At 44.9% G+C, this 13,854-nt stretch overlaps 1 protein-coding gene across 1 annotated transcript in view; it reads left to right on the top strand.

The window, feature by feature from the left end:
• The window catches only part of Dhtkd1 (dehydrogenase E1 and transketolase domain containing 1), a 43,024-nt gene that overhangs the window by 10,725 nt on the left and 18,445 nt on the right, over positions 1 to 13,854 (top strand). The window contains exons 2-7 of the mRNA XM_005354921.3: positions 760 to 915; positions 2,514 to 2,725; positions 3,703 to 3,897; positions 8,407 to 8,676; positions 9,958 to 10,129; positions 12,230 to 12,428. Coding sequence (XP_005354978.3) covers positions 760 to 915; positions 2,514 to 2,725; positions 3,703 to 3,897; positions 8,407 to 8,676; positions 9,958 to 10,129; positions 12,230 to 12,428 — 1,204 coding nt within the window. The remainder of the gene's footprint in view (positions 1 to 759; positions 916 to 2,513; positions 2,726 to 3,702; positions 3,898 to 8,406; positions 8,677 to 9,957; positions 10,130 to 12,229; positions 12,429 to 13,854) is intronic.

Genomic DNA, 13,854 nt, shown 5'->3' with positions numbered 1-13,854 from the left:
ATATATATATATATATATAGAGAGAGAGAGAGATGGAGAGAGGGAGGGAAGGAAAGAGAGACAGAAAAGTTCTTGTTTTATGTGTATGATGTATGGCTGTCCTGGAACTCGCTTTGTAGACCAGGCTAGCCTTGAACTCATTGAATCCGCCTGCCTCTGCTTCCCAAGTGCTGGTATTAAAGGTGTGCACCACATCCAGTATTAGCCCTATTTTAATGTTCCAGCTAAGATCTAAATACCCCTGCACTAACCAGGAAAGAAGGACCTAACAGGGACCGTGTCTTTAACGTCAGGGTGGAAGTAATGCTTCTCAGTCTCAGAAGTTCTCTCCTAATTCTATCATATGCGCAGTTATTCTTACACGTTTGCACTCATGAAGCTAGCCCCTCTCCTATTTCCTTTTCTTTTGCTTCCATGACTTTAGCTACCATGGGTGGTGGTGGCACGTGCCTTTAATCCCAGCACTCGGGAGGCAGAGGCAGGTGAGTTCAAGGGTAGCCTGGTCTACAGAGTTAATGCCAGGACAGGCTCCAAAGCAACACAGAGGAACCCTGGATACCCTGTCTCAGAAAACAAAAACAAACAAACAAACAAACAAAACAACAACAACAAAAAGAAAGTGTGCTTACCTAGCATCTGACAGTCTTTAACCCTGAAATCCACTGGCAATGGGAGTAGGAACAGCGAGTTAAATGTCCTTCTGTGACAAGTGGTTTCTGAGCATCTCCTCAACTGTGCTATTTCACTCTTCCAATTTAGTTGATCACGGCCTTGCCAGGTTGGTGACAGTTTATTGTGAGCATGGCCACAAAGCAGCCCAGATCAACCCTCTCTTCCCGGGACAAGCCCTGCTGGATACTGTGCCTGAAATCCAAGCCCTCGTACAGACCCTGCAGGGACCCTTCACTACCACAGGTAAGGCAGCACCTGGGCATGAGAGGGGAGTTGTCAGGTGGAGGGTCTTGTTCTGTTCTTGAGGAATGGGATGCCCTGGATTAGAGACTTCCATCAGGTGAAGGGACAAAGGACACACTGCGTTGTCTTCACGTGGGAGCTGTCTTGAAGTTCTAGAGTGCTCTTGTTTCTATGTGGTTAAAAACATAGAATAGAGCCGGGCGGTGGTGACACACACACCTTTAATCCCAGCACTCGGGATGTAGAGGCAGGCGGATCTCTGTGAGTTCGAGGCCAGCCTGGTCTACAAGAGCTAGTTCCAGGACCGGAACCAAAAAGCTACAGAGAAACCCTTTCTCGAAAAATCCAAAAAAAAAACCAAACCATAGAACAGGTTGGCAGGGTAGTTCAGTGGGTAAAGATGCCCGCCACCAAGTGGGAAAAGCGTAGTAAGAGGAAAGCACCAGCTCCCAAAGTTTCCCTCTGACCTTCGTATGCCACGCGTGACAGAATGCACTTGGTGTCTCCCCGATACCTAAATAACAGTATTTAAAAATCCAAACAGGTAGGTGCCACACACTTTGTTTATAGAATGCTGATTCATTTTCCTAACTGCTCCCAAAAGTTATTACCGTATTTAGTATAGCGATAAACTAACATTAATAAATATTCCCGTATTTAGTTGAGAGATAAACTTAACACCTTGACCGAGGCATCCTACAGAAGGAAGGGTTTATTGGGGCTTGTGGTTCCAGAGAGATAAGAATCCTTTACCATTCCAGAGGACAACTGTGGCAGCAAGCAGGCATGGAGCTGGAGCAGTAAGAGCGAGCACACATCTAGGAGTAGCATGTGGCTTTTAAAATCTCAAAACCCACGCCTAGTGACACACTTCCTGCTGCATGGCCTCCTAAGCTACCCGGGGACCAAGTATTCCGATGTCTGAACCTATGGGGGCACCTCTCATTGAAATTACCCAGACAGAAATAGATTGAGAGAACTTAGACAATATGGAGCTGCTGCAGGGCCAAGGGAGGGAAACATCCTGTGCCTGCTTTCATTCTAAAGCCTAAACCCCTCATTCCAGTTTCTTTCCAAGCCTGGGAAGCAAAACAACAGCAAGACCAAACAAAATATTGGGCCTGGGTCATAAGTCACGGTGTTAGGGTTTTATCTCATGTTATTTATATTACTTTATTAGTATTATTTGTGGTACAAGGATGAGACCTGGGATCAAAACTTGGCATGACGTGATAGAGGTGTGTCCTTGGGAAGGTCTCCTCCTAGTCTAGTTTTTCTACTTTATGGCCATCAACCACAATCTTAATTTTGACTTTAGAAAAGGTCTAGATGGGGCTGAGGCTTACGTCAGTGACAGAATACTTGCTTGTTATGTGAGGGATCCTGGATATATTTTCCACAATCCTTTCATAAAGGAAATGTTAGCAGTCATTGGTGATGATTCGGTTTGTAATGGCGTGCTCAGATGGAAGCGTGTCGCTGTTACGCCCTGTCCCCACGCTCAGATTGAAGCACGTTGCTGTTCTGCTCTGCCCCCACAGCTTACTTTCCGTGTGGCTGGTTATTCTTTGAAGTGAGCCCTTTGTTCTCTTTCACAGGACTGTTGAACATGGGCAAAGAAGAGGCTTCTCTTGAGGAAGTCTTAGCCTATTTGAACCATATCTTCTGCGGGCCAATTTCTATTGAAACTGCACAGCTTCAGAGCCAGGAGGAGAAAGACTGGTTTGCCAGAAGGTTTGAGGAGCTGAAAAAGGAGTCGTTTACCACAGAAGAGCGAAAACACCTGGCAAAACTATTGCTAGAATCTCAGGTATAAAAAGTATCAGGTAGGGGCTGGAGAGATGGTTAAGGGCACTTGCTGCTCTTCTAGACGACCCAGGTTCAATTCCCAGCACCCACACGGTGCCTCACAATTGTCTTTACCTCCGATTCTAGGGGATCCAATGCCTATGGCCTCTGAGGGCACCTGCACTCATATGCACATACTGACATACAGATACATACAACTGTAAATAACTAGAAATGGTAAAAATAAATGTAGAAATAAGTATTAGCTAACATTAGTGGATCGAGTCTTCTCACTTCCTACAAAAATAGCTAGCTTCTGGGGAGAGGAAAGGAAGGCATTCGACCTGGCCCCCGTGTAGGGGCCATCATCCATTGCTTCAGCACATCAGACTGAACAGCAAGCAGAAGCAAAGCAGATCGCTAGACATTTGAGCTGTTGGTTTTCCTCAGCATCAAAGTATGTTAATGTATCCTCTGCTTATTTTATAAAACTTAATAAAGTCCTTAAGATTGTGCTTCTCCATTTGTTTCCTGGAGGGGTTTGATCAACTGCTCAGCGGAAGTTCTCATTGTCAGTTAGTGGAAGCATATCATCACCAGGGCTGTGGGAAGGGCTTAGGCATGTCAAACTGAAAGGAAGTCGCGTTCCACCTGTTTGAGTAGTAGGACAGTGTTAGACCTTGGTCTGGGAGACCTGATATCTTGGGCTAGGCAGCAGATAGCTGAGTCTGGCCTCAAGGCTGGAAAAACAAACACAGAAGGAGCTTGTTCCCAGACACGTGATTCTACGGCTCAGGTTCTTCTCCTCACAGCTTCTTCTGTGTCAGGGCCCTCAACAGAGCTGTGCTCTATCGGGATGTCTGTCTCTGGGAATATGTAGTGAAAGGGCACATACATGACCTCTGGAGTAATGTGGGGCCTTCACACAGCACACAAAACTTGCCTGCTTTTCGCCTGAGCACTTGTGGTCTTCCAGCAGCTAATATGTCTGTTCCACAGGAGTTTGACCACTTTTTGGCCACCAAGTTTGCCACAGTGAAGAGATATGGCGGTGAAGGGGCTGAGAGCATGATGGGCTTTTTCCACGAGTTACTGAAGTCGTCAGCCTATGGCGGTATAACTGATGTTATTATTGGGATGCCCCATAGAGGGAGGCTGAATTTGTTGACAGGCCTTCTGCAGTTACCTCCAGAGGTAAGATTTCTTTCTGTGTCTTTGTTGTTGTTGTTCTTTGTTTCTTCTTAATGTTCATGTGTTCTTATAATAATTTTTAGCTTTTTAAAAAATTATGCTATAATCTGCCTGGTGGTGGTGGTGCATACCTTTAATCCCAGCACTCAGGAGGCAGAGGCAAGTGGATTTCTTGAGTTCAAGGCCATCCTGGTCTACCAGAGCTAGTTCCAGGACAGGTTCCAAAGCTACAGAGAAACCCTGTCTTGAAAAACCAATACACACACACACACACACACACACACACACACACACACACACATATAATCACATCACTTTTCTCCTTCCTTTTTCATCCTCCATCCCCTCCCATGTACCTCCTTGTTTCTTTCAAATTTACAGCCTCTTTTTCTCTATACACACCCTACCCTACCCTACCCCATACTTAAACACTCCAAAGTACACAATGCAACCTGCACCGTTTGTATAATGTTACATGTATGTATCTCATTTTAAGGCTAATTACTTGGTATTGGATAACCACATGGAGGCTTTTTCCTGAGAGGAGACCATTTCTCTCACTCTCCGCATCCCCCAGTTGCCTGTGGTTGTTTGTTGAGTCCGCTGGAGCATCCTTCTTTCCATGTTAGCATACCCACTGATGTTCAAGTCTTGTTCAGGTGGCCATACTGTGGAGACTTCATGGATGTAGCTTTTCTGACATTTCTGGGAGATATTCTGTGGTTCTTAACAGTGTAGGACTGGAGCAGAATAAAACTGATGGTGGTAATTTCCTTTAAGAAGCCAATGGAGCCTCTGAGCAGTTGGTTGGAGATAGCTTAGTGAATGGGTGGGACTTAGTGCTGACAGGTAGAACTGATGTTGGTTTATTCTGTAATGTTCTCAGGGATTCTTTCTTCCACCAGGGAAATTAAAGGTTAGTTTGCTTCTTCAACATGCATGGTGGTCAAGGAAAGATACGGAAAGTTGTCCTCTGCCCTCCCCATATCAACACACACACACACACACCACTTCATATTACATCACATAAAGGAAAAAGAAAGTGCCTGGTGGAACACAGCACAGCATTGTCATCAACAGCGTTGCCACAAAACTTAGGCTCCAGCTCCCACAGAACTGGGCGTGTCTCAGTTACTTTCCTGTTGCTGTGAAGAGACACCATGATCAAGGCAACTTATAGAGGAATTTATTGGTGGCTTGCTTACTGGTTCAGAGGGTAAGTCCACAACCATCATAGTAGGGACCAAGGTGGCAGACAAGCAGGCAGGCAGGCATGATGCTGGAGCAGTAGTTGAGTGCATACTTCTGATGCACAAGCACAAAGCAGTCAGGCAGCTAACTGGAGATGGCTTAGCTTTTGAAATCTCAAAGCTCAGCCTCCAGTGACATACCTCCTCCAACAAGGACACACCTCCTAATTCGTCCCAAACTATTCCACTAACTGGGGACCCATGTGTGGGGAGAAGCCCCAGTAGCATGCCTTGTTCAGCTCCATCTTGCAGGACGTAGATACCAAAGGACTACACAGTGGCACTATGTACTACCAGTGTTTAGAGTGCATGGGGTGCACCCCAAAAGCCTCGACTAAAGGTTCTCCATCACTTCGAGTATACTGTACTGAAGAGCTTACCTGGGAGGGGGCACATCTGGAGCTGGGAGCAGGGCCCTACATCCAGAACTCTGGGATCTTCTTTCTCTCTGACCTCTGGACCACACCTAACTTCTCCCAGTATGCTCAGAATCCTGATGTGGAGGCTATAGAGTAGAATTTTAGACTTTTTTTCTCCAATGTGGTCATAAGCATCTTCTCAAACTGAAGCCTCCCATGTGTTGGAAAGTGCACAGCCCTCTCCACAGGGAGTGCTTCACCTTTCTCCTTGTCAACCAGGGTGTGTGCATCCCTGGAAATTATCAGAAATACCATGGGCAGACCGCTGTCTTGGGAACAGTGTTTTTGGGAAATGCTCCTCTCTGTGCTGAGCCCCAAGGCTGTGAGCACAGAGCACTGTGGACCCACCAGCTTCCATGGGTGTTCCCTATGTCTCAATACTCTGTGTATGTGAGCATGTAGAGTGGGTGAATCAGCCCTGAGCAGAAGGCAGCTGCTTGGTCTTTGACTCCTCCTTCCTTGTGTGATATGTTCCATGAAAGTTCAACCAAGGGTAACTGGATTTTCATGGTGGATCTATGATATGTCAACACCACAGCCACCAAGAAGGCCCTCAGTTTCATCTTTGGTCCAGCATGATGAGAACATTTCCAATGCTGGAGCCTGCAAGAGGGGCCCAGGAGGACTGCTGGGCAGTCCAGCCCTGAACCTATGCTCAGAACCTATGCTCAGAACCAGCCTCAGCCAGGTACTCTCCACGAGGCTTCCTGTCATGGCAGGACCTTCTTTCCTCCTATTACTGTACAGGAAAACACTTAGTATATGCTTCCTAGGTTTATTTTCTCTTCCAATTCTTTGTGAAGATTCTCTTCTAGCCTGCAGTGAGTTCCTTTGGCAGTGGCCAGGTTTCATGTTCTCCTCAGTTCATGATGTGGTCCTGTTTGATTTTTTTCAGTGTTCCAGAGCTAGGGACACCAAGGGAAACTTCCCTGCATTAGGGTGGGAACAGCCTGTAGCTCACACTTCCAGCTGGCTAGGAGAGGCATAAACAACCTGTCACCATCACCCTTAACTGAGACCTGTCTGGGCTATGGTAGCAGGGATTCTTGACTGGAAGGATTAGGAACTTCCTATACAGCCGACGGTGTCTGGAGAGCTGAGTAAGGGCTTCTGGTTATCCACAGAATGGGGATCTGCTTACCTCACTGCCTACTGAAACCCTAATGCCTGACCAGGCCTAGGAATACCCCCTTGCTAGACTTTGAGCCTACTGGGGTGTCTGGTGGAAACACCTTCCAGCCACGTTTCAGGGAAGTGTTTTTCTGGCAGAAGGGGTCCCAGATATGACTAGAGTGCCCACCTTGCTTTGGGTTTGTTTTCCTTAAGTTTTTAATCTATCTGCACATAAATGTTCAAATGCTAGGTTCAGGGACAGTGGAAAACTCAGTTGTGTGTCTCTGCCATTGTGCAGATAATCCAAGCCAGTGTGTATGTGTGTGTGTTTGTGTGTGTGTGTGTGTTTGTATGTGTGTGTAAGAGATAGATAGAGAGAGAGAGAATGAGACAGAGACAGAAATAGACAGACACAGAGAGAGACAGAGAAAGAACAAACACAGGTGAGAACTACAAACTCTGAGGACTCATGGTCACTGCACTGGATTTTTGGTCTCCTATAAGGACACACTGTTAGCATCGTGAAGGAAGGGCTCCAGGGTTAGCTGATATGTGAGAGTGTCCCCTCCATCCTCAGCGTGTCTTGGGAATGGTGTCACATGGACAGTGTCTAGAGTAGAATGACGTGGGCAGGTCATGTTATTTGCAGGACCCATGTTAATATTCAGATGCAGATAAGCAGAATCTAAGGGAAAAGCGGTGAGGGCTTTACACATTTGGGTGAGATGTGGCCTGGCTGTCTCCGTGATGAGAAGGGAGAAGGAGGCAGGAACATAAGGCTCTCCTGCACTCATCATCTCTGTGGAAGTCCCAGAGGGCATCCTGCACATTCTCTCCAGGACCGCCTCCTGCATGTGGTGACATGGGTGGAAAGCAGAAGATAAGCAAAAGAATTTTCTGAAAACCAAGAAAGAATAAGAAAAGAACCTTAGAAAGAGTGTGGCCTGGGAAGGTGACTCAACTGTTGAAGGGCTTGCTTGCAAGCATAAGTACCTTAGTTGGATCTCCAGAAGCCTCATGAGAAAACCGAACCCCAAACAGCATTTAAAGAATATTCAGTGGAATCGAAATCTATGACTTCAGAATCAACAGCTTCTTTGAAGCCATAGTAACACGTTAATATAGTTAAGACTGCAGACATTTCAAAGTAGAAATTTGGTAGTGTAGAAAGCTAATTAAAATTCCACCTTCCTCAGAGTTACAAAAATACTAAATTGTAGTCTTTACAGAGATATGGTGGCTGGAACCACTGCTAATGATTACATATTTTGAAAGTTATATAAGGTAGAGCGAGGTAGCTACTGTTTGCCTTGATTCCTCTGAAAATATTGCCACCAGGGTCTGGAGAAATGTATATAGGTGGGTATTGCAGAAGACTTGAATTTAGCTTCCAGTACCTGTGATGGTAGGCTCCAGGCAATCTTACTGGGTTATCTGGTGGAAAGTACATACCGGCCACATTTCAGTGAAGTGTTTCTCTGACTGAAGGGTCCAGTCTCTTCTGTACTCTGTGGATACCTACACTCATGTGCTCTTACCCACACACATATACAAGTAGACCTGCTGGTAATTCTGAGTGACCCAACAGTTCGAAATCTGTGCCTATCTTTGAATAAGGTGTGTTTGTAATAACTATAAAAGAATTTACATAATGCTAATCTTTCTTGAAGCTCACCTTAGACTCCACTGTAATAAGACTTGCTTGATATCTTGTATGTTTGTTCTAATAGCTGATGTTCCGTAAAATGCGAGGTTTAAGTGAATTTCCAGAAGACGTCTCAGCCATTGGAGATGTCCTGTCCCATCTGACCTCCTCGGTGGACCTAGACTTTGGTGCCCACCGTCCCCTCCACGTGACAATGCTGCCTAATCCCTCTCATCTGGAAGCCGTTAACCCTGTGGCTGTGGGGAAAACTCGCGGCAGGCAGCAGTCTCGGGGAGAGGGAGACTACTCACTGCTCGGCTCTGCTCAGCCTGGGGACAGAGTCATTTGCCTGCAGGTACTTGAGTTTGGGAAAGGAGGAAAACTGAAAATGACATTGTCTGAGTTGGCAAATGTGACAGATGTTCCAGTGGAAAGTGAAGTGACGTGACAGCTTTAGAAAAGAGGATTCTAGCTGGGCGGTGGTGGCGTACGCCTTTAATCCCAGCACTCGGGAGGCAGAGGCAGGCGCATCTCTGTGAGTTCGAGACCAGCCTGGTCTACAAGAGCTAGTTCCAGGACAGGCTCCAAAAACCACAGAGAAACCCTGTCTCAAAAAACCAAAAAAGAAAAAGAAAAAAAAAGAGGACTCTAGGGCTTTTCTTTCTAAAAATTTCCACGATATGTTTATTATTTTTGGTAGGTTTAGAGAAAAGCTCCCCACCCTAACCACCTTGTCTACCAAATTTCATAGTGATAATATGATGTAGTGGCTTTGAATATTCTAAAAGATTAGCATGTTTTATATATCCTTTCATAATAATATTTTACTTTTCTGCTTATATGTGATTGTCTTTCTTCCTGCACCTTGGCTTTAACACGTGCCATCACCTTGCTCTCGTATATTCATGAGAAGAGCAGGCTTTGGTGATGGGAGCTACTTCTCTGTCTCTTTTCAGGCTTGAGTGACTGGAAAGAAGAGTTCAGAGGTGTGCACTGTTCCTCATAGGCTTGTGTGTGTGATGTGTGTGGGTGTATGCGTGCCACAGTGCATGTGGAGGGCAGAGGACAATTTTATGGAGTCAGCTCTATCTTTTTATTTTTATTCTCGTTCCAGAGAGCCAACTCAGGTTTGTGGGGTAAGCACCTTTACCCTCTGTGGCATCTATCTCATGGTCCTATTTCTCATATATAAAGGCTATTTTCTTGCAAAATTTCCTAGCGCTGAATCGGGACCTGTAGCTCAGTGGTAGAGTGCTTGCCTAGGAGACAGGAGACCCTGGGTTCAATCCCTAGCTCAGGACAAAATCAACAGAGTAATGCTTTCATTGCATATGTAGTAGCCGTCCCTCCCATAGTGCTGCTATAGATGCTAGAATGTCTGGGGAGTCAATGAGTTGGATGCAGGGGTGGGGTGGGTGAAGTGGTACAGTGCTAGCAGGGAGAGCTGAGAAGGCATCTTTGAAAAGGGATCAGCTTAAACGCACTAAGAAATCCTGCAACCTATATATTTTTAGGTCAGGAGAGTCATGAGACAGTAGTTGTTGGTATTTCAATTAATATTTTTAAACATCTGGTTTCAATCAGTAAAATCTAAGTCTGTTAATTCCTTATTTCCTCCATCTCACATGTGTTTTAGGTTCATGGTGATGCATCCTTCTGTGGCCAAGGGATTGTCCTTGAAACATTCACTCTCTCTAACCTCCCACATTTTAGAGTTGGTGGGAGTATCCACCTAATCGTCAACAACCAGCTGGGCTACACCACGCCAGCGGAGAGAGGACGGTCTTCCTTATACAGCAGTGATATTGGTAAGTACCACGCCAGAATTGGCATTGCTATGTCAACCAGACAGGGAACTGGCAGAGGAAAAACTTCTAGTTCATTCAGAGCAATGAGTCTTGCTGGTTATCCCATTTTCATTTTTATTTTAAACAAGGCCTCATCATAACTGATCCGGAGATTGTTTCATTGTTGTTGTTTTGGTTTTGGGGTTTTTTTGTTTTGTTTTTCGAAACAGGGTTGTGTAATGGGGATTGTTATTATGTAAACCAGATAGGCCTGGAACTCATAGAGATCCACCTGCCTCTTCCTCCTTGTCTTAGTTATTGTTCTATTGCTACACACCATGACTAAAGTAACTTATAAAAGAAAACCTTTAACTGGAGGCTTGCTTACAGTTTCAGTTGGTGAGTCCATGAGCAGCAGTGTGGGACTCAGAACAGGAGGCAGACAGGCATAGCATTGGAGCAGTAGCTGAGAACTCACGTCTGATCCACAAGCCTGTGGCAGAGAGAGTGAGAGACTGGGCCTGGCATGGGCTTTTGAGAGCCCACCTCTAGTGACAAACCTTTCCAACAAGGCCACACCTCCTAATCCTTCTTAAACAGTTCACCAACTGGGAACCAAACACTGAAACATATGAGCCGATGGGGGCCTTTCTCAGTCAAAACGCCACGCTCTCAAGTGCTGGAATTAAAGGTGTTGCCACCACTACCAACCATTTTAATTTTTTGAAGTTGGATATGGTCGGTCGGTAGTTGTCAAAAGTTACCAAATTAACATTCATTTTAGTTTGTGTATGCTATTTGTTTATTTTATATGATGTTAGTTGACACAAGGCATCATGAATGGTAGGAAAGTTCTCTGCCACAGAACTGCATTAGTATGCTATGCATACTAGGCAAACACTGTTCCACAGAGGTACACTTCTGCCTCAAGTGTGAGCTCTTAAGTCAGAGGAGCTGAGAGTTTCCAATCCCATATTGCTCCATAGTCAGTTGAATTATCTGGTAGAAACCAAAGAACGGTGTACTTGGTACAATTCTAGAGTAATTACCTTTGGACTATTCAAACTTAGAGTGTTCAGCGTCTCAGTAAAAAGGCTGTGTTCACTCGGTAAATTTGCTAAAATGCCCTAGTTGGAAGTAAATTGTAGCCAGCCTGTGGTGGCTCATGCTTTTAATCCCAGCTTTTAATCTCGGAAGGCAGAGGCAGGAGGATCTCTGTGAGTTCAAAGCCAACCTAGTCTATAGAGCAAGTTCTAGGACAGGCAGGGCTACACAGAGAAGCCCTGTATCCAAAAAAAAAAAATGTTGTAAAGGATCAAAGTCAGTTTACTTTAATCAGTGGAAATAACAGCCTTAGCACAAATAAGGGATTTTATTGTCCACTCATGGTCCACAATACTATTACAGGCACTGTCAGCCAGTTTTATAACTCGAGTCTGGACTAGATGCCTTTTAAATTGTCTGGCACAGGAAAAATACTTTAAGAATTCTTGGGAGAAAAATCTTTTCCTAGGATTCGTGCCTCAATGACCTATTGTCTCAGGAGGAAAGATAATAATAGTAATAACAATAACAAAATCAATGTTAACTGTCACTGTATAAGACACTGTGAAACACTGACACTGTATTCCTTAGTTCAGGAAATCTTGACAACGTCACTCAGAGCCTAGACGAGAACCAATTATTAATTTATTTTCAAATTTTTATATTTATTTTATGTTATACCTGCTTGTATGACTGTGCGCCACATGCACACGGTAGCCATAGAGACCAAAAGAGAGTGTTGGATCCCATGGGGACTGGCATTACAGACAGCTGTGAGCTACTATGTGGGTGCTGGGGCTCAAACCCAGGTCCTCAGGACGAACATCAGTCTCTTAACCGTGCTCTCTAGCTTCTAGACTGAGATTTCTACCTTTCCCAACGTCACATAGTCAGTCATAGAGCTGAGTCTGATCAGGTGAACTCTAAAGTTTGTATTCTTAGCACCCAGGCTAAACTACCTCTGCATTTCAGGGCCGTCTTCCTACTTAGGCAAATAGGTGTGTTGGGAAATAACAAATATTAGCCCGTGTTAACTGACTTTTTTTTTTTTTAAAATCTGGGTCTTATCTTCTTTAGGAAAGCCTGTAGGCTGTGCCATCATCCACGTCAACGGAGACAGTCCAGAGGAAGTGGTCCGAGCCACACGACTTGCTTTTGAATATCAGCGCCAGTTCCGAAAGGATGTGATTATTGATTTGTTATGCTATAGGCAGTGGGGCCATAATGAGCTGGATGAACCTTTCTTCACCAACCCAGTCATGTACAAGATCATCAGGTACCGTTAGAAACCTTCCTTTAATAACAGGCTAACCTGCTCCTCTTCAGTCAATCGATCGATCAATCAATCAATCAATCAATCAATCAATCAATCAATCAATCAATCATTTTTGTGGTGGTGGAGATCCAAGTTAGAGCCATGTGAATGCTAGGCATGCGCGCGAGTGTGTGTGTGTGTGGTGTGTGTGTGTGTGGTGTGTGTGTGTGTGCAGACATGCGCACATCTGTGGAGGTCAGAGGACAACTTATGGCAGCTGTCCTCTCCATGTTGGTCCTTTGGAACAAACCCAGGTGCCCAAATCGGCTGAACCATCTTTTCAGCCTGCACCCCCATTGTTGTCGCCTTCTGGATTTTTGCGGGGGGGGGTGGGGTGGGGTGGGGGCGGAGGCTGAGACGTGGTTTCTCTATGTATCCTAGGCTGTCCTGGAACTCACTCTGTAGACCAGGCTGGCCTCGAACTCACAGAGACCCACCTGCTTCTGCCTCCTAAGTGCTAGGACTAAAGGGGGTGCCACCACTGCCTGGCTCCAATGTCTGTTAGATACTTTGGAGTGGGATGAACATCTAACTGTGCCTGTCCTAGAGAAACCAGAGTGGCCATCTTGCAAGGCTCGGAGGTCCCTGTATTCTTCACACTTCATGTCCCCTCATTAAGTAGAGAATGGACCACTTTACTTACTTAGCAGATAGCAAGACTAGGTAAGAAGACTGGGTAAAACCTTGCTTGAGGCTAGTTAGTAATACTCCGGCAGGATGAGGAGTAGGCCTTCCATGGTTCATTTCTTTAAACTGTTGTACCAAAGGAGCTGCTTCTACCTTAAGAGGAAATAGCTCGAGAAATTGTATTTTAATTTGTGTGTAGGTAGGTTGGGCAGAGAAGTAAAATCATCTTCAGGAATGCCACTTCCTCCTTTGACACAGAATGTTTTAGTGGCCAAGAGTTTACCAATTAGGTTAGACTAGCTGGTATCCCAGCAGTTTTATCTTATTTTATGTGTGTTTGTTTCTCTGTGTGAATAGTACACAGAGGCTAAAAGAGGGTGTCTTGTCTATTAGAGCTGGAGTTATAGGTGTTTGTGAGCCACCCGACATGGCTGCTGAGATCTGAACTCAGATCCTCATGAGAAAGCAGCAAACTCTTCTAAGCTGCTGAGGTGTATCTCCAGCTCCCTGAAGTATTCTGAAAAGAACAACTCAGTGACATTTACTATATTAGTGTTTTACAACCACCATCTCTATCTAGTTCCAGAACATTTCTTAAGTGACTTTCAAAGTGGATAAAACATCCTGCAGTGCCCCGTGGCAATGATTATCTCTTAGCATTGTGTGTATTTTTTATTTTATTTTTTTAAAGAAGAGACACAATATTTTAATATCTATCTATCTATCTATCTATCTATCTATCTATCTATCTATCTATCTA

This window comes from Microtus ochrogaster, chromosome 16 (genome assembly GCF_000317375.1).
Source record: "Microtus ochrogaster isolate Prairie Vole_2 chromosome 16, MicOch1.0, whole genome shotgun sequence".
In the NCBI taxonomy this organism is placed as follows: domain Eukaryota; kingdom Metazoa; phylum Chordata; class Mammalia; order Rodentia; family Cricetidae; genus Microtus; species Microtus ochrogaster.
This window is presented reverse-complemented; position numbering and strand designations above follow the sequence as displayed.